General features: G+C 30.6%; 2 protein-coding genes across 5 annotated transcripts in view; one reads left to right on the top strand and one right to left on the bottom strand.

Moving 5' to 3' along the window:
* The first annotated feature begins 3,446 nt into the window (after window positions 1-3,446).
* On the top strand, window positions 3,447-5,044 carry LOC122851959 (Golgi SNAP receptor complex member 1). The gene is made up of 5 exons (XM_044151493.1): window positions 3,447-3,569; window positions 3,757-3,932; window positions 4,032-4,213; window positions 4,290-4,358; window positions 4,441-5,044. Exons 1-5 carry the CDS (start codon window positions 3,536-3,538, stop codon window positions 4,676-4,678), a joined length of 699 nt encoding a protein of 232 aa, XP_044007428.1. The 5' UTR covers window positions 3,447-3,535; the 3' UTR covers window positions 4,679-5,044.
* Window positions 5,045-5,924: 880 nt separating this feature from the next.
* LOC122851957 (protein strawberry notch) overlaps window positions 5,925-27,997 on the bottom strand; it is a 34,071-nt gene continuing 11,998 nt past the window's right edge. For 2 of the 4 annotated variants that reach the window (XM_044151489.1, XM_044151488.1), the window contains exons 2-8: window positions 25,935-26,028; window positions 25,714-25,812; window positions 25,381-25,617; window positions 25,149-25,280; window positions 21,477-24,932; window positions 6,441-6,566; window positions 5,925-6,370 (exon numbers count right to left, since the gene is read on the bottom strand). In XM_044151489.1, the coding sequence (XP_044007424.1) occupies window positions 6,460-6,566; window positions 21,477-24,932; window positions 25,149-25,280; window positions 25,381-25,617; window positions 25,714-25,812; window positions 25,935-26,001 (4,098 nt within the window). In that variant the 5' untranslated portion in view covers window positions 26,002-26,028 and the 3' untranslated portion in view covers window positions 5,925-6,370; window positions 6,441-6,459. The other 2 variants (XM_044151486.1, XM_044151487.1) reach the window with 2 other exon arrangements.

Raw genomic sequence — 27,997 nt, 5'->3', positions numbered from 1 at the left:
ATTACGATATTTATCATAATATATGAGTCACCTTTTAACAAAAAATAATGTTCAATAATTATACCGAATACGATAAAAATCACTAGTAATTTTTTACGAGTTTGTGTCTATGAGTTTGTGTCTATTCATCGTCTGAAAAAAAATCCGTCTTATATTTATATGTAGAAATAGATTACAGACAACAAATAATCAACGGTAAAATCTATCGTAAAAAAATTGGTTCATCTATATACATGGAGTACTCTTATTATCAAATTCCGCTAGTACGAATGAGCCAAAAACGATTTTAATCAAATGTATATATAGCTAATTCTACTTTTCTATATTAAAATTATTGTCCGTTTAATTGATATAGCCGAATAATAATCTATGTATATTATTTTACAACCTCTTTTTGTTTTCAGATTCAATCAGCTAAGCCGATCAATAGCTTTCTGAAGTTGTATTTTTATTGTCTAATCATATATTCATTTGTTCTATATTTTTCGCAATGTATTTTCTCCGTTCGAATATATTAACCATTATAGAGTTTCTGAAATTTAATAAAACCCTAGTGATGACTCCATCATAATTATGTAACACTAGATTTTTACAATGGTCAGATTTGCATTTGTTATTAAAACGAAATACTAGAAATCCTGATTCATCCGCAAAATTAATCGATAAATAGGGCCCTGTTTTACTAACTCTTTTGGCAAAAGATGGCGACACTATTCAAATTTATTTAAAATTTATAGACATAACCTCAAAATATGCTGTCAAAATACATACATCAATGTTGTTATTGTTGTTGTTGTTGTTTTTTTTTTTTATAGTTACATCATTTATAACATCAAAAATTTTTTATTCACAATTTAAGGCTATGTATAATAATAATAACAACAACAACAATGATAATAATAATAATCGTAGAAAAACTGTACGCCTAGAATTTCTGCCTTATCGACGGTATTTTTTGGGTGATAAATTATACGGCGGATGAATCAGGATTTTCACATTTTGGATTTTGTAGAGAACCGTTTAATTAAAAACCATTATTTACATAGTTGTATTAACGTTGCATGCACACAAGCGGTCAATAATCTGATTATATTATTTTCACTTTTGACTATTGTTTATTCTTAAGATTGAAAACTTTAACGACTCAGGGTGACAGATGATTTTCACGGTGGTATGACTATGAAATTGGTGTAACAATACAATAGGCCTAAGGTACAATTATACGATGCTTAAGGTACAACTAGGGCAAAATGAGAGACATCTGGCGGATGTTTGCTAAAAACATTATATATTCATGAGTGCGAAAAGGACGAAAGATTAGAAAGAGAATACTGTTTCTCACTTCCACTCAAGTATTTAGACAAAGACAAAAATTTATTATCCTCTATTAATTAAAATTGAATATTAAAATCTATACTAAATTTGGGTGATGATTTTTCGTCTTTTTTTCTAGTTTTATCCTTTAGTTTTTGGTAAATATGGCATTATTTTTTCAAGTATTTCGATGGGGTATTATGAAAAGCCGAACATCATTTTCCATAAGAGCCTATGTTTAACCTCAAAAAAAGGACCATCTTTAACAGTTAATTAATCAAAAAAACATCTTATAACAAAAAAACTGATTAAAGAAAAAGGTGTATCGTTATTTCAATTATCTACTCTATAAAATTCGTGAAATCGTCATTATTTTTAATTTTCCCTAGTTGTACCTTAAAAAGTTCCATAGCATTTTTATAGAATTGTTTATTCGAATTAACTTTTTTTGATTGTGCACAAAAATAACAGCTTCCTATTTTCGAAAATTGGTGTAGAAATAGAATATTAATTTTATTGAAACAATATTTGCGGACACATAACTATTTGGTTGTTAAGTGCAAATTCAGAATTCTATTTTATTATCGTTTATAAAGTGGCATTTAATTCTTTATCAATATTTATTAAAATGATAAAAAGTTGTAGAATAAAATTCGCTTTTATCACCAACTCGTATTAAGAGAATCAAAAGTTTAGTGTGATAATATCATATATTTTCCAAATATATGAACAAAAAAAAATTATACTTTTATCTAATAATATTTTTAGTAAATATTATCAACTCACATGAAACATAATTTTTTTTTAGTAGAATTCAGTAAACGGCAAAAAAATGTTTATCATTTTCAATATAATGCAAACAACAATATTCGAAATCTCTAAATTCGTTCTAATCTAATTTATGAATGATAATTATAAACGTTAATTAATAATTTCTATTTTTAAGAGTTCGGCCCACTTTAAGAAAAGTTCATTTACGAAGCTTACACTTCAGAATTTGGAAAGATCCGCTAGTCGGCTAAACCATTACGGCGGCAACTTGTTCTAGCTCACAAATCACAATAGATGGAATCGCAATACTAGGTGTGTTCGTTCACTTTTCACACCGAGCGTATGCACGGAGCGTATGCAAGGAAGCGCTAGCGTTTTGCGGTCATTTGAAGAAACTGTAGTAACTAACATTTACTATTTATTTATTGCTATTCGTTTTTTCCAGTTCTTTCGCTCTCTTTCATTATTATTAATTGGTAATTTGTTCTTGCGTCCGAGAAAAAATTATTAAATTAACAAAATAAACACAATGACTGAAAATAACGAATGTTTAAGTAAATTTTAGTTACTAAAGTTTCTTCAAATGACCGCAAAACTCTAGCGCTTCTTTGCATACGCTCCGTGCATACGCTCGGTCATGGTAGAAATATATACCATGTACGCACACAAATTCATTGCGCATGTATGGAAGCCGAATCCCCACTCTTGTCATTGCCTAAATCTTCTAAGGACTGCGACAGAGAGATTGTCTGCACCGTTTGAGGAACCAGCGTTCCACTTATGGGAAAGCATGGTAGAAATACTACAGGTATGGCAGTGCGCAGCCTGGTTTGGCCGCTGTGAATCGACCAATCAAAAAGTCGCCTTCTCGCCACAAAAATGGAAGACTTTATGCGCGCGCGATACAAATTTGTTAAGAAAATTTTCAAGTTTTTTTTAAATTTTTCAAAAGTTATCATATTTATTCAACTAGATTTGGTATATTTTATAATGGTTCACATACATCAATAATAAAAATTAATTATTTATATTAAATAAATAAATCCAAGTATAATAAATACAACACAACCTCTATTGTTTGTGGCATAAAAAAAACAACAATAATGAAAATATTATAATTTATTTGTTAAACTGTCTTGGTTTCTTTATTTTTTTGATTTTTTATAAACATGCTCCACATATATTTATTAGTATTTACATCAATATAAAAAATAGTTGTCAAAACAGTATGTTAGAGAGAGAGGCTCTTATAATAGAGATTGCGTGTTAGAAAGAAAAGCAAAACAGCTCGATGGCGCGTTGTTGATTGGTTGAAAAAATAAGGCTGCGCAGAACGCGACGAAAAAAGCATGGACTACTGCCATACCTGTAGTACTTCTACCATGACATGTTCCATTTTTTCGTGCAAGAATTTGCATGAGATTTCTATAGCGTGGAGACACCGCTTAAAATGGCCAAGATGACTGAAGGAGTTAATTGGGAAGGTAAAATTAATAAATTTAACATTTGTATAATCTTTCTTAATGCAATCATACTTATATTAATAAGTAGTTGATCATACTTTGATAAGATGAAAAGTTTATTAGTTCATACAACAAAAAATTAATGCTTGAATAAAATAGTTGACAGATTAGTACAAAATTGTTTTTTTTTCATTTTTATATTTTACAGATTTTCGTAAACAAGCAAGACAATTAGAGAATGATATTGATGCAAAACTAGTTTCATTTAGTAAGCTTGGGCTTAATGCTGCATCCATTCAATCCCGAACTGATGAAGCACCACTTCTTAATGAGGAGCACATTTTCGAGAACATGGCATCTGAGATTGAGTCTTTGCTGTCCAAAGTAAACAATAGGCCATCAATAAGCTACTTTATTTATTGACACTTTGATAAGTATTCATTTACTTCAGCTACCACTGAATTATTTAATGTTATTATTTAGCTCTCTTCAATAAATGAAAAAATGAGTGGGGTTCAAGCGAACGGAGCAGCAATGCTACATACAATGCAACGTCACAAAGAAATATTGAAAGACTACAAATTAGAATTCAATAAAATCCAAAATAATTTCACCAGTAGAAAAGATCGGGAAGATCTATTGGGCAGTGTCAGAAAGGATATTAAGTAATTTTTAACTGTGATTTTTGTTGTCAGGATTATCAATCTATACATTATTAATTTTCTTTTACTTTTTGTTTAGTAATTATAGAAGTGGTAGTGGCTTGAACAGACGAGAAATGTATTTGAAAGAAAATCAACACATACATAAGTATTACTTGATGTTTTTCTGAATAAGATCGCCACTAAATAACTTATTTCATTTAACACTATAATGACATGTTTGATTCCAGCTCCGACCACCTTATAAATGACCAGATAAGCATTGCTATAGAAACACGAGATCATCTGGTAAGCCAACGTCAAGCCTTTAAACGTATTCAAACAAGATTTAATGATCTGTCAAATCGTTTCCCTGCAGTTAAGAGTCTCGTTCAAAAGATAAGCATTAGAAAACGACGTGATTCTTTAATTCTTGGTCTTATTATTGCTCTCTGCACGTTTTTAATGCTTCTTTACTCGTTTCGTTAGTTTTTATGAATCCATAACTTAATTTTTTTTAAATAATAAACATTATGCTTGTTAATCTCAAAGATCAATTTTTATTTTCCTTCAAAACTATAATCATTCGAAGTTTATAGTATACTATATTAATACAATTGTCATGCAAAATGTCATGATTAATTAATTTCAAATTTTGATATTTATGACGAACAGTGGGCTGTGAAAAAAAAGTTTTGAATACAGAAAATTTTGTGGAAAAAAAAGGGGTCTTTTGAAGATTAAACTGTACAAAAATATATTTTATACGATCCTGATAAGTTTTTTTTCAGTCTTATGTATATAAAAATAAGTTTAGAAAATTAAAATAAAATAAGGCTAAAAATTCAAAGAGTTGGAAATTGATTCTATATTATTAAATAATTTCTACTGTTATTAAATTCATTTCACTAAATTGTTTTTTTTTATGCTAATGTAGTATGTTAATTGTAAATTTAAGATATATATATATATGCAAGAAGCATTTTTAATTATAAATAACTACTAATTTATTACCAAGAAATTCATAAAATAAATTTTATAAAAACATGAAAAAAAAAAATAATTTATCTAAAATATTTATGTATTTTTTGTCTCCTGTTTATCCAGGTCTTATTAATGCTGATTGAGTAAGATAGTAGTAAGCTCCACTAATAATTATGATTTTTACATATATTAAAATTGAAGTATGAATAATATATTCAAGTTTGAACAAATATTTTGAAAAACATTTAAATATTATTGTTACAGATTTTTTTTTTCTTAATTAAGTGCAAATAAAAAAAAAAAAAAAAAAAAAAAACTGTTAAAAATAAATGAACAATAAACATTTATTTCTTTGTTTTAATAAATTATCACTTTAGACGTATTTTTTGTTTATTTGTGAATAATTGATTTTTTTTCAATTTCACTTTTGTTTTTTGAATATAAATAAATATATCGAGTCTAAATAAAATACTTAATAGACACTTAAAATTAATAATTAATTATCAGACGAATATTCTTTCTGCCAAAAGGAATAATTAAACCAATCAATCAATTGTTTGTCTTCTGAAGTATTTTCAATGATATACAAGTGACAGAAGTGTATATTGAACTCACTAATTCTTTTCAATATTAAAGAAAAAGCTGTTGAGTTGCCAAGAAATACGATAAAAGTACTATTTTTTAAATTATCAGTAAGCAAGAATATTTGCGAATTCTTAAAAAAGATAAGTTTCTCGTTTATAAGAGCACCTCGACTTTATTCCTCACCGACTATATTTTTTTTTTCTCAACAAAATACTAGATTATTTATAATTCTTCTTCTATCAAGTTCACGGAATTCAAAATAATTTATGATATATATCATTAGTTGACGAGGCGGCATTAAATCATATTACAATAATAAGAAAATAAAAAAAAAATGTAAATAGAATTTATCAGTAAAGAAGAGAATCGAATAGTACACTAGACAATATCGTTTCGTAACTGAAAGAAAAAATGATGCTTCTAGTTTTTGTTAATAAATTACCGTCTACAGACATTAGTTTAATTTCTTGACTTTAATAGAAGTTATTTTTTTTGCTTTAACATTATTATTCTTCTTATTATTATATTATTATTTTTGTAAATGGTCTTCATCTGGTGAGATCTAGTTCGTTGCTTATCACACGCGATACAGTCTATTCAGTCCTGGGTTATCTGAAATATAAATAATTATTGTAATAATCAATACTACAAAAATCAGTCATATACTTAGTCAAAATTTTACCTCTGTGACACGAGTGTGTTTAAAAGGTTTGTTCCTCAGTTTTTTCAGCGTCAGCAGACAGTGCATTACGAAGTGGTTCCATGCATGATTTTGGAATCAATGTGCCGACAATTTTCATTCCATCATCTGAAAATTTTTAAACTAATTCTAAAAAAAGTAACGAACGATTGAAACCTGTAATCATTTTAAAATTAAAAATGTGTGTAGAGAAAGGGTGATATTTTTAACGCTCATTCTATCGGTAAGATATAAGTATACCTTAAAAAAATAGTGTGGACAAGCTGGGTTTCATTCCTCAAGCCACGAAGAATTATTTTAGTGGTAGACCCATAGAAGCATATGACTAACACTATACTGAATTTTTTTTTTTTCAATGAAAATACATCAATTATTATCTAGCGTTTATATAGGTGACAAAATATATTCAAATGATGCGTTTTTTTTTTTCATTGATAAAATAACTCATCAGCAATTATGAATTTTTGCTTCAGATTCGGATCTAAATGCCTGACCAGGGCCAGATCCAGAACCTTGATCCATTTTGGATCCAAATGTCTGACCAGGACCGGATCCAGTATCTTGATCTGTTTCTAATCATGTATCCTAACTCTATCCTGACGATAACGTCAGACAAGACTGATCCAAACCTTACGAAAAAACATTACATCTGGATCCGATTCAGATCCAGATGCTCGATCCGGACCGGATTTGAAATGAGGCAACCCTAATTCGGTCTGGATCCTTATCTGAATTTCTACTCGGGTATAATAGCTGTGTTCGATGGTCGTCTCGGCTCAGTTCCGTCTCACTTACGGCTCACTTATGGCGCTAGCGACGTACGGTTGTTTAAAGAACTACAAAGGCACAAAATCTCAATACAGGTGCCTATCTATATCATCACTGTATCAATGCCCCAATAAATATATGTGCTGCACCCGTATTCAGAGGATGTTCTCATTAGGGCGTTTTTTTTCCGATGGTGGCGTTTGTGAAGCTTTTCTATGTGAAATCTATATGAAAAAAATTTTGTCAAGCGCCATCAGCGGAAAAAAAAAGCCCTAATGAGAACAATTTTGCCCCGTGAATACGGGTGCTGAGGATGCTCTCATTAGGGCTTTTTTTTCCGATGGCGGCGCTTGTGAACTTTTTATATAGATTTTACATAGAAAAGCTTCACAAGCGCCACCATCGGAAAAAAAACGCCCTAATGAGAACATCCTCTGCAGTCCAATTCACAGGGCAAATTTTTTACAATTTAGGGCTTTTTTTTACCGCTGATGGCGCTTGTAAAAATTTTTTTTATAAAGATTTTACATACAAAAGCTTCACAAGCGCCGTGAGTGGTGAAAAAAAGCCCTAAATTGTAATGCCCTGTGAATTGGACTGCTAAATACGGGTGCAGCAGTCCAATTCACAGGGCAAAGTTTTTACAATTTAGGGCTTTTTTTTACCGCTGATGGCGCTTGTAAAAATTTTTTTTACATAGATTTTACATACAAAAGCTTCACAAGCGCCGTGAGTGGTGAAGAAACTGCAGTCCAATTCACAGGACATTACAATTTAGGGCTTTTTTCCTCTACTGGCGGCGCTTGTAGAGCTTTTGTATGTGAAATCTATATAAAAAAAATTTGACAAGCGCCATCACCAGCAAAAAAAAGCCCTAAATTGTAAAAAATTTGCCCTGTAAATTGGACTGCAGTGTTGGGTAGGTAAGATACCATGTAAGATACTGTATCTTACATCATTGGTTTTATACATCGAGGTATCTTAAACTGCGTTCCCAGCCCCCCCCATGATTTTTTAGTGGAACCTTCATGCCACAATTTTTGTTTATTCGATAAATACATGTCATTTATTTACTAAATAAATAAAAATCCCAAGAACAAGCAGTAGCTAAGGAAAAGATGGAGCTAAGGAATTACAGTTGCTGCAGTGGGTATAAGGAATCATTTTTTGAGCAACTGTAATTCCTTAGCCACGCATCTTTTCCTTAACTACTGCTTTTCCTTGGACATTTTTATCTATTTTATGAATAAAATACATGTAAATTTATTTATCAAAAATACAAATGTCCAAGGAAAAGCAGTAGCTGAGGAAAAGATGTAGCTAAGGAATTGAGGTTGCCAAAGAATTATGTTTCAAAGAAATAATGTTGCTTAAAATATAATTCTTTGGCAACCTTAATTCCTTAGCTACATCTTTTCCTTAGCTACATCTTTTCCTTGGACATTTTTATTTATTTCAAATAATATTACATGTATATTATTTATTTTAAATAATATTAGATGTATATTATTTATTTGATAAATAAAACTGTCCAAGGAAAAGCAGTAGCTAAGGAAAAGATGTAGCTAAGGAATTACAGTTGCCAAAAAAATTCTGTTTCAAGCTACATTACTTTCTTAAAACATAATTGTTTGGCAACATTAATTTCCGAGCTACATCTTTTCTTAGCCACTGCTTCTCCTTGATATCTTATATATTTATTTAACAAATAAAATACATGTACCAACATATATCGAGCAATGACAGCTCATTGTCGAGTCGACAGTCGGTAAGAATGTTCAAAAATGGCGTCTCAGGTATCTTACAGTTTCTTACAGTATCTTACTGTAAGTGTAAGAAACCTCAAAAATCGACCATTTACCCCTCACTGCTGCTCATAGCCAGGCCCAGTGTTTCAGACGCCCGACAGTTTAAGGAGGTTATGCACAAATTCATTGCGGGTGTTGCGGGGCGCTTCTGACGTCACAGACAAAACTGAAATCCGACTACACTGTAAAAAAATAAAGTGAAAAGCGCCTGCGCCCCATATACAATATATGGGGTTGCGGGTATGTGTGTGTGTTTGAACATGCCATACATTGCCACATCTAATTTTTGTAAAGTTTATAATTAATTACTCATTAATTGACCGATCAACATATGAAAATTTTTCGCGCAATTAATAAAACTCGGTTTCTAGTATATGTGTGATTTTTTTCAAGACTTTTTTATCATTTTTTTTATCCGAAAAAAATGGTTGAAATCTCCATAAGAGCCAATGTTAAATATTATTTTCAATAATTAATTACAAAAAATTTAACCGATCAACATAAGAAAATAATTATACCGTTGTATTCAGAATGAAAAGATCTACTTGTGTACAAAATTTCAGAACATTCTCATTATATTTTTTAAAAAAAGAGTAATTTGTGCATAACCTCCTTAATCACATATATATTGAAATTTGAATGGTGTAGTGCTAGTTAGGAAGCCCATCGTGCTTTTGTACCTTATCGCATAACGATTTGAAATACGTTGATTCGACGTGCCTTGATAAGTACAATAAGCAGTTTCAGTGGCCGACCGTTTTAGTGGAACGACAGGGGGTGGCTGACGGTCAAAGTAGGTGGATGAGGTAAGTTAAGGTTGTTTTTAAATCGCATAACCGGGCGACGTTTTGGGTTCACAAGATAGATAGATAGATAGATAGATAGATAGATAGATAGATAGATAGATAGATAGATAGATAGATAGATAGATAGATAGATAGATAGATAGATAGATAGATAGATAGATAGATAGATAGATAGATAGATAGATAGATAGAGAGATAGATAGATAGATAGATAGATAGATAGATAGATAGATAGATAGATAGATAGATAGATAGATAGATAGATAGATAGATAGATAGATAGATAGATAGATAGATAGATAGATAGATAGATAGATAGATAGATAGATAGATAGATAGATAGATAGATAGATAGATAGATAGATAGATAGATAGATAGATAGATAGATAGATAGATAGATAGATAGATAGATAGATAGATAGATAGATAGATAGATAGATAGATAGATAGATAGATAGATAGATAGATAGATAGATAGATAGATAGATAGATAGATAGATAGATAGATAGATAGATAGATAGATAGATAGATAGATAGATAGATATAGATAGATAGATAGATAGATATAGATAGATAGATGAATAGATAGATAGATAGATAGATAGATAGATAGATAGATAGATAGATAGATAGATAGATATGAATATAGAATGAATAGATAGATAGATAGATAGATAGATAGATAGATAGATAGATAGATAGATAGATAGATAGATAGATAGATAGATAGATAGATAGATAGATAGATAGATAGATAGATAGATAGATAGATAGAGTGAGAGAGAAGAGAAATTTTTTTATTCGTTGAAGTATAGATTGTACGTAGTAGAAGATAAATTCATACGACAAATAAAAGAAATAAAATAAATAATAATAATAATAATAATAATGCTATTTTGAATGAACTTAACCTTAAATAAATACTGTGATCCAGGCAAGTTCTGTTTTAAATGGGCATTTTAAAACAGAACTTGCCTGGATCACTGGCCAGTGAACCATATTGTACCATTAATTGAAGGTTTTTGATGCTATCTTGATCAGGATGAACTTAAAAAAATACAAATTAAAATATGAATATTGATTGATCAAGTCTTGGTCAAGTTTGGATCGGGCCGGTCATATAAAAGATGAGCTAAAGATAGCTCATGCTATCTTGATTAGGCTATCTCTAGTCAACCTTGATTAAAACTTGATTAGGCATCCGGAGTTAAGGCAAATCAGGCTACTTCAAACAGATTTCCAGTCAAGAGGCGGGCAACAAATAATACAAGTCCCTACATTCTAATAATAGTCCAGTCAAAGAACTTCGAAGTTCGTCAAATTTCTCAACGAGAAATGAAAAATATGGGTAGGTTCCTTGAGACTAGCTGATTAAAGATATGTAAAAAAAAACTGCATCAACCCCCGGTAAAAGGTTGAAAAAAAATAAATAAAGTTTATTTTTAGAATAACACATAAAAAAATAATTTTACAGGGATAAAGTTTAGTAACTTTTTGTAGAGAAAAAAATTTGCAATTTTTTGGTTTTTTTAGTTTTTTTTTAATAGAAGGGTTGATTTAATATTAGGGTTCAAAGTTTGAATTAATCGCGTAATCGTTGTGAGTAGTGGGGGAGCTGAAAGTTTCAAGGGAGAGTTGAGAGGGAAATATATTGATGTCGCACTCACACTCGGTTACGCTCGGCTACGCACGTTCATTCGGTTCCTATATCTGTCTTCTTTAAATATATATCTTTTCTTTTTTCTTTCAAATCAAACTCTGAGCCGATTTTCGTTTTCGAAGCATCCACGGCCGAAGAATAATAACAAAAGCAATTGTTTATTGTTAAATTAATATTAACAATTGGATACTAGCTTCAATAGTTGACCGATTTCAATAATTTTTCTTTTTGTTTTAAAGGGGACAATACAAACTTCAATATGACTGTAAAAGAAAAATTTTTACTCGAAAAATAACAATATAATAAATTGTTTATTGTAAAATTATTATTTAAAAATTGAATTTCTATTTTAATAATTGATTTATTTCTTTTTTTTCTTTCGTTTCAAAGAGGACAAGACAAACTTCGATATTTGAAAAAATAAAAACAATTTATAAACTTGAAAAACAACAATAAAATTAATTGTTTATTGTAAAATTATTATTTGAAAATCGAATTTCTATTTTAATAATCGATTGCGATTTCTTTTTTTTTTTTTTTTGTTTCAAAGTGGGCAAGACAAATTTCAATTTTTTTGAAAGAAAAAAAAATTTATAAACTTCAAAAACAACAACAAAATTAATCGTTTATAAAGTTTATAAATCGTTAGTTTTTAATAATAATAAAGTTTGTCTTCTTTTTTTTTTTAAAAAAAAAAAGATAAAAAAACCATCAATTGCTAAAATAGAAATTTAATTTTTAATAATATTATTCAATATTATTTATTGTAAAAATATTATTTAAAATTGAGATTCCATTTTAATGTGATTGATTGATTTCTTTTCTTTTTCGTTCCGAAAAATAGACAAAACAAACTTTAATATTAAAAAAAAAAAACAATTTCTAAACTTGAAAAACAACAATAAAATTATTTGTTCATTGTAAAATTAAATAATAATAAAAAAAAACAAATCGCAATCAATTATTAAAATAGAATGTCAATTTTTAAATAGTAATTTTACAATAAACAATTAATTTTATCGTTGTTTTTCAAGTTTATAAATTGTTTTTATTTTTTCAAATATCAAAGTTTGTCTTGTCCTCTTTGAAACTAAAAAAAAAAAAGAAATAAATCAATTAATAAAATAGAAATTCAATTTATTATATTGTTATTTTTTGAGTAAAAATTTTTCTTTTCACAGTCATATTGAAGTTTGTCTTGTCCCTTTAAAACAAAAAAAAAAATTATTGAAATCGGTGAACTATTGAAGCTAGTATCCAATTGTTAATATTAATTTAACAATAAACAATTGCTTTTATTATTCTTCGGCCGCGGATGCTTCGAAAACGAAAATCGGCTCAGAGTTTGATTTGAAAGAAAAAAGGAAAGATATATATTTAAGGTTGATTCCGAATATCTGAATTTTTGATAGACTTTCGATTTTTTTGGCTTATTTTCTAAATGAAATAATCATCTATATTGTGAATTTTTTTGAATTTTTTCTTGTTTGCTTTTTTCGAGATATTTACTGTCAAAGTTGACAACTTCAACACACAAGGTATACGCGTTACCTCATGTTTTTACGAATAACTTTTTTTTGTGTTGATTTAAAATTGTACATTTACTATCAGATTGTAGCCCTGGACAAGATAAAATTTTGATAATTATTTCAATTTTTTCTTCTTTTTCTTTCAATAAATATTTAACTTTTAAACTATTAAATTTTGCTAGATGCGCGGCACACTGACATGAAAACAAGCATGGTTTTAGCGTACGACGTAAACTTTGTTTGCTAGTGTGTTGCCGCGCACACACATACTACTAAAGAACTTGGTTTTTTCATCAGTGGCGCCACAAAAATTTCAGGACACGGGAATAAAAAACAGCGTTATTAATATACGGGCCCTTCGTGGCATAAATATTGGTACGGCGATGGGACTTGGAATCAACCTTAAGGGATTTGGACGATTTTTTTCGGAATATGGGAAAGAAATGAAATTTATACAGTAGATTTTTGAAATACTAATACATTTTATGTGATTTTTTGGTAATTGTTTGGAAGCTCGTTTTTTTTTTATTAATTTTTAAAGTTGACAACTTTTAACATTGGCTCTTATGGAGAATGCGATTTTTGTCAAAAAAAAATCCATTAAAATACCAATATCTCCAATCGACAATACACTGAAAAAAAAAATTCTAAAACCAAGAACAAAGCTTCTGTGAAATAGAAGTTTTCTTCTTGCAAATAATTTTCTTGAATCATGAACAATCTGTTCTTGATTTGTGAAAAATATTTCTTATTTTGAGAAAAAAAAATTTTTTGAATCAAGACGTCTATGTCATAATCCATGACATGTACGTCTCGGTCCATGAAACATTTGTCTGAACTTTAGAAGTATCCTTCTTGGATTATGACAAAAAGTTTCTTGGTTCAAGGCAATATTGTCATAATCCAAGACTATTTTGTTATAATTTTAGAAGTATGCTTCTTGGATTGTGACAAAAAGTTTCTTGCTGCAAGGCAATATTCTCATAATCCAAGAACATTTATGTTATGATTTTAGAAGCATCCTTCTTGGATTATGACAAAAAGCTTTTTGCTGCAAGGCAATATTGTCATAATCCAAGAACATCTATGTTATGATTTTAGAAGTATCCTTCTTGGATTATGACAAAAAGTTTCTTGCTTCAAGACACTATTGTTTTTGAACAAGAAAAAAAAGGATTGAATAATTAAATAAATAAAAAAAAATTTAATTATTGTAATTTATTCCTATTTGGTTTTTTTGATGTTGCTCTGATATACATTTTTTTTTTTTTTTTTTTTCTGACAACTGCTCGGACTTGAACCCCTGTTACACTAAAGTCTACCTATGCTAGTACCCTGCCTTAACCAACTTAACAAAGGACGCGAGATTTCTCATCGAAGATTTTTTGTTTCTCTTGTGTTACAATCATCATAATAAAAAATTTAAATTATTGATTTATTTTTTTTATCTGATAATATAAAAAAAATTAACGTGAATGAAACAAACATTTTATAAGAAAAAAAAAATTAGCGTGTTGCGAGTACGCGCGGGGGAAGTGAAACTTCTTTCAGAGTAGTTTCATGTCACGCTGAATATTAATAATAATAATAATAATAATAATAATAATATTAATCCTGACAATAATATTCGAATATATAAATATTATTATTAATAATAATTATTAGTATTTATATTTCGAATATTATTATTATAAATTTTATTTTTTATATCTCACATTAATGGAAGAAGGGCGTAAGTGCCATTTTTAGGAATTTTTTTCTTCTAAAAGAAAAAAGGCGTGAGTGTGAATTTCTAATTTTCGGGCTTTGCATCTAATTTTAAGGCCTTAAACGCAATTTTATTTTAAGAAAAAAAAAAGTGCGTATGTTCAGGGACTTACGCCTTTTTTCCATTCTCAAAATCATTTTTAATAAAAGATGAAGATTTGTAATTATTTTTATGTTTTTCGTATTGATAATAAATTATGTATAATTATCAGAAAACAATCAATAATTATAAAATCCTGCCATTAAATAAATTTCAAATAAAATTGAAAATATGCCTTTCATCTTTTATCAAAAATTATTTTGATAACGGGAAAAAGGCGTAAATCCTTGGACATACGCCCTTTATCCTTTATCAAAGGTTGTTACGCCCATTTTCCCTTTTTTTCAAGTATTAAAATTAGATGAAAAACCCGAAAATTTATAAATTTGCCCTTACGCCCTTTTTGCTTTAAAATTGACGTTTTTGGCACTTCATTCTTCAATGCGACAATATAATTGATACCATCGATATTATTACTAATATTATATTGATATTATTGTTAATCATAATATTATTGGAGTTATTATTATTTATAATAATATTATTCATATTATTCATAACCATAGTATAAATAAAATAATAATTTCAAAAATATCATCGATGATAATAATATCAATATAATATTAGTAATAATGACAATAATATTATCGATTTATAATAATATCAGTGATATTAATAATATAAATAATAACATTGACAATAACATTCATATATAAATATTGATAATTATTAGTATTTATATTCAAAATATTATTATTATAGATATTATTATTAATATCAATACTATTGTGAATAATTGGTAATATTATCAAAATTATTGTTGTTATAATTATCATCATTTATATATATTTATAATAATTTTATTGTTATTATAATAATGATTCTTCAACCCCGCGAGATAACTATTGCTTAATACGTTTAAATGAATTTTTTTTAAAAATCAATTATTTAAGTATTAAACTCAGTTGAACTGTTTAATAATATTTAAATAAAAAAAAAAAAGTCGCTCACGCATACACACATAGCAGCTGACGTTCCGAGTATTTATCTGCTTGTGGCCGAGCGTATACCAGAGATAGTATACCAGAGAGAGTATACCAGAAAGAGTATAGGAGAGCGTGTGACAGAGAGTATAGGAGAGCGTGTGACAGAGAGTAGAGGAGAGCGTGTGACAGAGAGTAAACGCGAGCGCGTAACGCTAGCAGGGCCTCGAATTTTTTTGCTACCCTCCGTAAAGAAGTTTCACTTAAAAAAAAAAATAGTAATAATAATAATAATAAAATAAAAATAATAATTTTTTATGGAATGTTTGTTTTATTTACGTTAATTTTCTTTATATTATCAGATGAAAAAAAAATGAATAAATAATTTAAATTTTTTATTATGATGATTGTTACACAAGAGAAACAAAAAATCTTCGATAAGAAATCTCGCGTCCGTGGTTAAGTTGGTTGAGGCAGGGTACTAGCATAGGTAGACGTTAGGGTAACAGAGGTTCAAGTCCGAGCAGTTGTCAAAAAAAATGTATATCGGAGCAACATCAAAAAAATCAAATAAGAATAAATTACAATAATTTAATTTTTTTTTTATTTATTTAATTATTTAATCTTTTTTTTTCTTGTTCAAAAACAATAGTGTCTTGAAGCAAGAAACTTTTTGTCATAATCCAAGAAGGATACTTCTAAAATCATAACATAGATGTTCTTGGAATATGACAATATTGCCTTGCAGCAAGAAACTTTTTGTCATAATCCAAGAAGAATACTTTCAGAATCATAACATAAATATTCTTGGATTATGACAATATTGCCTTGCAGCAAGAAACTTTTTGTCACAATCCAAGAAGCATACTTCTAAAATTATAACAAAATAGTCTTGGATTATGACAATATTGCCTTGAACCAAGAAACTTTTTGTCATAATCCAAGAAGGATACTTCTAAAATTCAGACAAATGTTTCATGGACCAAGACGTACATGTCATGGGATATGACATAGACGTCTTGATTCAAGAAATTTTTTTTTCTCAAAATAAGAAATATTTTTCACAAATCAAGAACAGATTGTTCATGATTCAAGAAAATTATTTGCAAGAAGAAAACTTCTATTTTACAGAAGTTTTTTTTTTCAGTGTATGACATCATGAAAAAAAAACTATCGGGTTATAAAATGAGACAAAACAAAACTTATAGAAAAAAAATAAAAGAGGTTTGGAGCTTAGTTTTTTTACAATTAATAATTAAAGTATGAAAAAATTGTTTTTTTTTGAGGAATTATTGAAAAATCACTAGAGACCTCTTGCGGATGACTTTTAGAAACACAATATTTCTGTGAGTGCGAAAAAGACAAAAAACAGAGGAAAAATGTTGTCTCACTCATCGTTTTAAAAAATCGTCCAAATCCCTTAAAGAAGACAGATATAGTAGGAACCGAATGAACGAGCGTGGCCGAGCGTAACCAAGTGTGAGCGCGACATCAATATATTTCCCTCTCAACTCTCCCCTGAAACTTTTAGCTCCCCCACTACTCACAACGATTACGCGATTAATTCAAACTTTGAACCCTAATATTAAATCAACCCTTCTATAAAAAAAAAAAACCAAAAAATTGCAAATTTTTTTCTCTACAAAAAGTTACTAAACTTTATCCCTGTAAAATTATTTTTTTATGTGTTTTTTTAAAAATAAACTTTATTTATTTTTTTTCAACCCTTTCCCGGGGGTTGATGCAATTTTTTTTACATATCTTTAATCAGCTAGTCTCAAGGAACCTACCCATATTTTTAATTTCTCTTGTAAAGAAATTTGACGAACTTCGAAGTTTCTTGATTGGACTATAAATATACATTCCAAAAAGCAAATACTCGTATATCCAGTATATTGTAAATATTTTCTACAAAACGTCTCAACTTGCTGCATTATGTTTTTGATATTTTTTATGCAACAAATATTCAAACGATAACAAAAGGTGTTTATGAACTATCTTCAAATTATTTATTTTGAAAATAAACAAAACGATTGATGGGAATGAACATAAATGAGCATAGGTTATAAAGAACGTATTGTACACTGAGAAAATTTTTGGATAATTATGAGAAAGAGTATCCTTGACAATAGATGAAGCTGAAACTAGCGCCCAACAGTTCCGCGCCCTATAGTCTACCTCAGCTAATTCTAGCGGCAGTATATATAGTCCGTAGGACGAGGGCAAAAAAACTAGACAGAACGTAAATGGTCAAATATTTTTTCAGTGGTTGTCCTTGAGACCCAGAACACGTTGCACCTACTCCATACCGTTTTGATTGGAAACCGTCCACAGATAAGCCAGGTGAAAAATCGATAATTTGCACAGCTCGTAATTACTTGATTTTTTATTTAATACTTTTAATTTTATTATTTTAATTTAATTTTAAAATCCCTACTAAATTAATTGGCACCCGACCGAGATATCAATTCTTGAAAATTGAAAAAAATACGAATTATGAGGCGCGTTGAAAATAATAATAATAGAGTGATTTCGACTTTTTGAAATATTTGTTGTTTTTTTTTTATGAAATTATAAACAATTAATAATCAGATAAATTGAATAATAATAATAACAACAATAATAATTATTATTATTTCTGTATTATAAAATTGGCCAATTATATAATATTTTTTTTGATAAACATTGACAGTCAATATTTTATTAATAATTTCAAGTGTGCATTAGGAAATATTGCTTGAAAATTACACTATTCAAATTACAATTTTTTGAATCGTACAAAAAAGTACTTGCAACCTGTTAGACAATAAAACTCCAAAAATTTTTGAAAAAATTCAAATATCTCTAGATAAATTACAACACGTCCCAGTATGAAACTTTTTGAAGAATTACAAATATAATAGGACTTTAATTTTCAAACCTACTTTGGAATTTAACAAACTATTTTGCGAAATCACTATATTGAGAAAATTACAATATTGTGATTGAAAATTTACAGACTTAATGAAAATTCAGTTTTTAAATCTATAAGAATTTTACAATTTATATGGAAAAATCACAATAGTTAGTTCAATTACAATATTTTTTTCGTAATTTCATAACAATTTACAATATATTGTGCTAATATTACCAACTTTGAATTTTAATTCGACATTACAATAGAAAATTTGGAGTTTTACCATGCAACGGTGTTGTAAAAGAATTGATAATTTACCAATATTTTTAACAATATATTGTTCATCATGCTATTACTCGACGGAAGTATACATACTGCCCCATTTTAATTTATCAATGAATTTTTTTCAAAAAATATGGCTTGAATTGTAAAATGTTTCAAGTAAAAGTTGTAGGGTTTGGAGGGGGACATAGAAAAAAAAAATAATAATTTGAAAAATCCAAAATGGCGGAGTTTCCGGTATAAACATAGTTTTTATAAACGGATACTGCATTTTTTTTTTGCACCAAAACGTTTTCTACATCAAAACTAACACTTTTTATTTGAAAAATTTTTCGATAAAATCACTTTTTTTTCAGCCCGATTTTATCTGTTTATGGATTTTCCTGAAAAAATATGGCTTTAAAGAAAAAAAAAAATTTTTTATTTCAAAATAGCGGAGTTTCCGGTGTGAACATTTTTTTTTTCGAGGTTAGGTGTAATTTTCTTTTATCAAAAAATTGTTCACATCAAGACTAACACTTTTTCTAAATAAAATTTTCCGGAAAAATCAATTTTTTTTTCAAAAATTCGTTAATGCTTTGAACTCCGCCATTTTGAATTTTCTTCGAAAATTTTTTTTTTTTTTTTGTTTTTGTCTTTTTGAGCGCTACAACTTTTCTTAATATCATTTTCCAATTAAAGCCAAATTTTTTCAGAAAAATCCATAAACAGATAAAATCGGCCCAAAAAAAACTGATTTTATCGAAAAATTTTTCAAATAAAAAGTGTTAGTTTTGATGTAGAAAACGTTTTGGTGAAAAAAAAAATGCAGTATCCGTTTATAAAAACTATGTTTATACCGGAAACTCCGCCATTTTGGATTTTTCAAATTATTATTTTTTTTTTCTATGTCCCCCTCCAAACCCTACAACTTTTACTTGAAACATTTTACAATTCAAGCCATATTTTTTGAAAAAAATCCATTGATAAATTAAAATGGGTCAGACTGTACCTATATATTTTTTTTTTCATACACCAATTATATCAGTTGATAGTATTATGATTATTACAAATTCATTAGTTTTATTATTATTTATAATTTATATGATGAAATGTTTTTTTGCTTTTTTCGCCCTGACGTGGCTTGTCAAATTAAATATACAAATTAAGCTATAAATAGAAAAAGTTTAAGATTATATTTTATGAATATTAATGATTATGTTAGACTTATTTGAACAAATAGATTTTCTTTAAACCATTTTATTTTGAAATTTTACTTATAAATATTTTTTCTTGGCAATTTCGATTTTTTTAAAATAATGTGATAATGTAAATAACTATTTTATCGTACAAGCAAATTATATCACTTTAGGTGCTTTCTTTTGGGTGTTTATTTTTTCTCCTATTTATTTTTGCGCATGCGTAGTTGAATGTGCTAAAAAAAACTAGCCAAAGAACGCTGCTTTTATCATATCACTAGGTGAGGGCTTGGGGACCTGAGCGCCCAGAACGTTCCGCCCGACCTGAGCGAACTTATGAATATAAAAGTTCCTGATTGTGGAATTTCGCGCATGCGCGAAAATTCCGACGAGCGTGATTAGACGCAAAGTTAAAAGGTGCTTTTTTTTGGGTGTTTATTTTTTTCCTGTTTATTTTCGCGCATGCGCAGTTGAATGCGCAATTAGCAAAAAGTCAGTTTGCAACAGCGTAGTACATGAGGGGCTGGATCAGCTATGTTTTAATTCTTATTTTTTAAGAATTATTTGTTCGACGCCACTGCTCTCTTCTCATGTTTGTATAATCATGCGCATAAAAGTAAAAAAAAATAAATACACAAAAGATAGCATCTAGCATGCGCGCATCTCTTTTTTTTGTCAAAAAAAATGGTATAAAAAATAAAATTGTTAGTCCTTTATATTTTCTATAACTTTTGAACAAATAAACATAAAAAAATTTTGTCAAGCTCAAAAAATTTCTAACTTAATTTTTGAAAGCCACACTCTTTTCTAAAAAATCGTTAAAAGCAATCCTTCATGGCTATTTTTATATTAGAACATACTGGACACTACTTATTATTATAAACAATTGTTGATTACTAATTAACGCGAAGCGGGAGCGTCTTTTTGCTATAAAGTTCTTTAGTTCACGTTAGGTGATGCGGAATTATTTCAAGTTTTAGTATGCAAGATTTCAAGAAAACCGTAAGAAAGCTCTGTTTTTAATGTCTTAGAAAAAGTTAACTCAATTATGCACGCTCCCTCAAAATTTGAAAGGAAAAAAAAAAAACATTTATATATTTCCGGTGTTGAAAAATCATTAATATCAACTCTATGTCAATTTTTTCAATCGTCATTGTTTCATTTTTCGATAACAAATGCGCTACTCTTAAATGACAAAACTCTTTAGTATACATAACTTATTTGAAAAATATTGTCAATAGGTTTAAAATAATATAATAAAATACTCATAAGAATAGTAATAATTATATTCAAACTCACCAGTTCTTAGACGTATGACTTGCATTTTAGAATTATTACCAGACCGTGTTGCAAGTATCGACTCAACACGACTCCAAACACTCAACACCGAACCAGCAAGAACGTTGTAAGATCGTCGACGTAAACCGATTTCACAATCGATGCCAAGTGCTGATTTATTTTTGCAATTACCCTGCCAATAAGCATGTGAGCACGTGTCAAAGGATGCCTCATACTGTTGCGTCCAGTGAGGTTCCGCCTCATCGGGCGATACTTTTTTGTATTTTTTTTCGAGCTCACCAAGTGATTCTTGTCGCATTTGTAGCCCTGTGTTGGGACGATAAATCATATAAAGTTGATCCTTTTTACCTTCTGATTTTTTTTTTCCATTTTCAACTGCACAAGCAAGTATTGCTGTCTGTTTGCCATTCCTGATTTGATGACTTAGATAATAGCCCTCTTTGGAACCAACTAGCTCCGAATATTTGTCAGTGGCTTCAATCCAACTCATGCCCCTCTCAACATGAACAACATGGAGTTCAGTTGGTGCTGTACCAGTTGCGTGCTTTCGCAAAAATCTGTACAGCTTGACACGCTTAACATTTTCACCAGATGTACCAAGATCAAGTATACCCAAATCAAACTTACCAGTTTTTTTAGCTTGGGCAATTATTGCTGCTAGTGTGTCAGTAAAATATTTGAACAAACGATTTTGTAAGTCAACTGGCATTCCAAGTATACGGTTAAGGAATTTCGACATATTATTGTAATCTTTGTCGAGTGACAATACACCAGGCATTGTTTCACTATTGACGATAAGTCCAACACCAACAAGAGCATCAGCAATATCTTTGAAAAAATCACCTTTGTAGTCTTGGGGTGGTGGCACGATTGGCGAATCATAGTTCATAATTGCTCTCATTGTTGCCTCCAGAGCTGATCGACCATATTTGTTGTCAATGTTAAACTGTGACAAATCACGTGTTTCAGTCGCACGTCGATCACCATGAGTCAAGGCACCAAGACTCTCCAAACGTTTGGCAACAGTAGAAGCGAATCTCCGCTCACCAGCTAAATCAGATATCAAAAAAATATACTCCGGTGCGTTGACCTGATTCGATCTGTGTGTTCTACCAAACTGTTGTATTGCTCTATCAGCACTCCATGGTAACTCGAGAGTTATGTGAACACGACGCATTTGATTAAGAGCACGACGATCACTCTGCAGAGATATACCACTACTCGCTGCTTCAGATATAATTGCAACCGTTTTTTCACCATCCATGAAACGCTGTTTTTCAGTCAAGTTCAAAGTTTCGAGTGGCACATCAGCTTCTGAGCGTGATTCATACTGTATGCCATTTTCAGTTTGAACAACCCTGCCTTTTCTTCCCGTCATTTCAGCAACATTTTCGGGACCTCCAAGCTCGTCAATTAGATGATCAAGAGTATTTGCTGGTAATCGTTCACCAAGTTTTTCAATTTGTGCAAGTAATTCTTCTTTCATGCAACAGGCACGCTCGATAGAATCTCTTGGCGGTGCAACACTCATGGATTTGCTTATTGAATACAGATTTTGCATAGAACTAGACCCACTACTATCGCCGTTTTTCTTGTGATTTCTTTGATTTGCAGTTTTCTCGGCCAACATTGATTGTATTTTGTCTTGAGTACTTAGACGTTTTTTTACTGGTTTTTTAACTTTTCTATTCGGATTTTTCTTCTTTCGTCTGTCCCATGGATCAGCGTCTGAGTCACTGTCATCATAAAACGGATTGAAATCTGAACTCATGTTGCTCTCATCAGATGGATTGTCATCATCAGAATCACTTCCAGATACTTTGAACTCCGAGCCTGAGCTGTGACCACTGTTGTTAGCACCATTTTTATCTTCTTCAGATATTTCTTCTTCCGATGACCATGCTCGTACTTTTTTGGAAGCTCGCTGGGCAGCTTGTCTGACTGGTTTTCTCTTGCTACCACTCGCAGCAGTTAGTACTGGATCCTCATCGACAATAGATATTGGTCGTTTTGGTGGCTCTAAGCCTAGTAAACGATGGATGCGATTACGATCAGGAGCCGGAAAATGTTTTTCTACTAATGTCTGCAGGACACCTTTAGCCGTTGACACAAAATCATTTAATTCACCATCATCACGCTCAAGCTGTTCAAGGGTCCTTGCTTCACCCGTTGATTGTAAACCAATTACAACACACTTGCCACATTTAACAGCCTCACGCGCTACACTTACAGCGTGTTTAACTTTAGATGCAATACATAGATATTTAAAAAACCGCTGATGTGAGGACCAAAACTGTCCCCACATTGTTTTCCTCATACGACTTTCAGCGTCAATTAATTCAGCAGCTTCTTGAAATTTGTGCATTGCATCAACCCATAACTTTACTGAATCGTCATACATTTTTGTGAACTCTTTGTTTAATGGTACTTCTTCAATTTTAAATGCAACACCATGAAAACTAAGCTGTCGTGCAATGTACATACCACGTAATTTCATGTCCATTGCAACGATTTCCATAGCACCAACACCACGTTTCTCCACAGCAGCAATGAAATCGAGAAAATCGGGAAATGGTGTGCCTTCACCCCACATACCAAGACGTACCATGTATGCCATGTTTTTTGGTTCTGATGCACCAGTTGCTGATGCATAGACGACCCGAGCTTTTGGCAATTTGTTTTGCAGTTCAAGTACGGTCAAGCCTGTTTTTGTTGGCTTAGAACTACCAGTTGGACATAAGTTTTTAGCTCTATGACATTCATCAAATATTATCAAACCATCAAAATCTTCGCCACACCACTGGAGTAATTGTTTCAATCTGCTTTTGTACTTCCCACCGCTTTGTGATGATTCACCAATCAATGCCGAGTATGTGCTGAATATAACACCTTTTTTGACATTGCCATTAACTGCTGATGATATTTTGGCATATTTAAATTTATTCAATGGATGCACATCAATTTCTGAGGCACCAATGTCTTTTAAATCTCGTTCAGCATCATATTTCAAGTCGTTCGATACTGATACCCATATGGCACGTTGTCTATCTTTTATCCAATTTTCGAAAATAATACCAGCAATTGTTCGACCTTTACCAACACCAGCACCATCACCAACCAAAAAACCCGCACGCGTACCATCTGATAAGAGCTGCTCATGTTGCTGCGATGCGTATGTTATTGATTCCAACTGAAGGGCTGACAAGGTACCTTCTCTAATTGTTTCCTCAGGTATCGATATACGGTACCAGACATCAGTTGGTTCAACACTTGATAATGAGGCTGTTTCCACAACGGGATCCGGATGTTTACGTCCAAGTTTTAATTTAGTTGGCATATAATCAGCATACGTTTCGGCAACACCCATTTCCTCGTCATCAACTTCGTCTTCTTCGTGAATTGTTGGCTGCATCATTTTCGTTGAATTAATTGCATTCATCCATGGAGATGGAAATCCTGTAAATTTTTTTTTACTTGATTTATGAAAGGTATCGAAGGTTTTTTCCAGAAAAAATACAAAAACCAAAGTTATGTAACAAAAAAAAAGTGTACAACAATTAAATTTAATTATAACATAAAATCTTAAAAAAAAAGAAAAAAAAAAAGACGTATGTGTGTATTTGTGTTTCCTTTTCAATATAACTTTTAGTATTTTATTATTATATTACAGACCTGGGAGACTTCCTGGCCAATTTTGGTGAAGACCACTTTGATTGAGCATTTGTAGGAATGGATTTACACCCATATTCATACCAGCCATACCCATAAAATTGCCCATTAAAGCATTCATATCCATGCCCATCGCTATCGACAAAACAAGGACATGGCTTGCAATATAAATATTGTCCACAATTATCCCAAAATACACAGAAATTTCATGTAATTTAATTGATTATTTACTGACCTTGCTGAAGAATGTTTCCTGCATTAAAGCCAGCAAGTGGAGAAATATTCTGTGAAAATCCACCAATATTACTTGTACCACTACCACCTCCAGCTAATTGATTCATTTGGTTTACATTTTGATAACCTTGGACTTGTGTGTTGCCTTGTGATCCAGCAAATCTTATTTTCTCGTAACCAAGTTTTGGATTTTTAGTCACAAGACCTCCAGGTATTTTACTGGGAAACTGATTGCTAACTGAAATCATAAGTTATCAATCGAAAAGCATTTCATTGATTACTTTCAATAATGTAATGAAGAATAGGAAAAGTGGTTTTTTTTTATTATACTAACATTCAAAATCCCCCTCAGCTTTGATAGCCGATGTTAAACTGGAATTCTCATTCTTGATACTGGGGATTTCAGCTGCAGTAGCAAGATCCTTTCCACCACCTTGATTTATAATTAAACACGTGAATTATTTATCAATAAATTCGCCTCACCAATAACCGATATAATAATAATAATAATAATAATAATAATAATAATAATAATTTTTTCTATAGATAGACTACCTGGAACCTCAATCTTGTCAGGATCTTCATCGTCGTCAAAATCACTTCCACTACTGTCGTCACTCATTGAAGTATCCTTGTCTTTTTTTGAAGACTATTGAAAAAAAGCGTGATGTGACCGACAGAAAACAGAAAATAGATCGAAATAAAGTATTGATTTTGTGTCAAATAAAAAATAAATTAGGAATAGAAAAGCCTAATATAATGATTTGCTATTGAATAATTATCACCTTCAGAATATAAATAATAATTAATTGTTGTTACATAAAGAATACAAAAACTCGAGTCCTAACGATAAGGTTATGTCCAGAATAAAAAAGAATATATTTAGTGACAAACCTGCATGAAGTGCGTAAACACTTTAACACTTTAACTAATATACACAAACAAACACGTGGGCTTTCTAAAATCGTCGCAAACTACGAAACTAAAACTACATTTAGTAACAATAATTCAATTGTTTATTTTATTTCATTCCGTGTCTAAAAACAACAAGTTCAAATATGATTATAGGTTTTAGGTAAAAAAAAATTTCTACACAATTGTAACTTAAGTTACTCGTAATCCAACATTAATAATAAAATGTTTAGAGTTGTTTTTTGTACTTCTAATACTCGACAAATAAATGTACTCAGTGTAAGAAACAGTGACTAACGTGCACTAACGTGAAGATGAAGAATAGGAAAAAAACTATATAGCTATATAGAGTGAAACCCGTGAAACCGGCAGAAAAAGATCATGAGAAACCATATGCCCATGCGCGAATCACTGAAATATAATAGGTGCTTTCTTTTGGGTGTTTATTTTTTTTCACTTCAATGCGCATGATCATGCACATGCGTATGTCATGCAAAATTGAGAAGAGAACAGTGGCGTCGAAACAAATAATTCTTAAAAAATAAGAATTAAAACATGGCTGATCCAGCTCCTTATGTCCTACGCTGTTGCAATCTGACTTTTTGCCGACTGCGCATTTAACTGCGCATGCGCGGAAATAAACAGGAAAAAAAATAAACACCCAAAAGAAAGCACCTACATAATAAAACTGGAAGCTGCACCCGTATTCAGAGGATGTTCTCATTAGGGCGTTTTTTTTTCCGATAGTGGCGTTTGTGAAGCTTTTCTATATGAAATCTATATAAAAAAAATTTTGTTTAGCGCCATCAGCGGAAAAAAAAGCCCTAATGAGAACAATTTTGCCCCGTGAATACGGGTGCAGCACCCGTATTCAGAGGATGTTCTCATTAGGGCTTTTTTTTTCCGATGGCGGCGCTTGTGAACTTTTTATTTAGATTTTACATAGAAAAGCTTCACAAGCGCCACCATCGGAAAAAAAACGCCCTAATGAGAACATCCTCTGAATACGGGTGCCGAACTTCGTGTCGCCGAGAGAGAAACTCAATGGTTGGGATGTTGTCCTTGTCGGTACAGTCACGTCAACTATAATTGGTTGAGACTACTGAAATATAATGTAACTTTTGTACCGTGTAGTACTAGTTTGTTTTGATGTTGACTGTACAAGATTCAATGCAATTCAATGTGCGCATGCGTAAGTGATAGGGAATGCCAACCAATATATTGCTATCTCTAACGACACTCCGTGCATTGGCTAAGCATAGGAGTTCACCTTCCAGTTTTATTATATTTTAGTGGCGCGAATATGGAAGCACGCAAAGGCAAATTGTATATCAGCACCCGTATTCAGCAGTCCAATTCACAGGGCAAATTTTTTACAATTTAGGGCTATTTTTTGCCGCTGATGGCGCTTGTAAATTTTTTTTTATATAGATTTTATATACAAAAGCTTTACAAGCGCCGTCAGTGGAGGAAAAAAGCTCTAAATTGTAATGCCCTGTGAATTGGACTGCAGAGGATGTTAGGTGTGTTCGTTCACTTTTCACACCGAGCGTATGCACGGAGCGTATGCAAGGAAGCGCTAGCGTTTTGCGGTCATTTGAAGAAACTTTAGCAACTAAAATTTACTATTTATTTATTGCTATTCGTTTTTTCCAGTTCTTTCGCTCTCTTTCATTATTATTAATTGGTAATTTGTTCTTGCATCT

This window comes from Aphidius gifuensis, linkage group LG3, assembly GCF_014905175.1.
Source record: "Aphidius gifuensis isolate YNYX2018 linkage group LG3, ASM1490517v1, whole genome shotgun sequence".
NCBI lineage: Eukaryota > Metazoa > Arthropoda > Insecta > Hymenoptera > Braconidae > Aphidius > Aphidius gifuensis.
Note: the sequence above shows the minus strand (reverse complement) of the source record. Positions and strands in the feature narration are given on the sequence as shown.

Excerpts from the sequence above, each read along its gene's own strand:
- LOC122851959 (XM_044151493.1), top strand. The coding sequence starts at position 3,536 with ATGGCCAAGATGACTGAAGGAGTTAATTGGGAAG. Across the intron at positions 3,570-3,756 it reads TGAAGGAGTTAATTGGGAAG|ATTTTCGTAAACAAGCAAGA; the intron begins GTAAAATTAATA and ends TATATTTTACAG. Across the intron at positions 4,359-4,440 it reads GAAAATCAACACATACATAA|CTCCGACCACCTTATAAATG; the intron begins GTATTACTTGAT and ends GTTTGATTCCAG.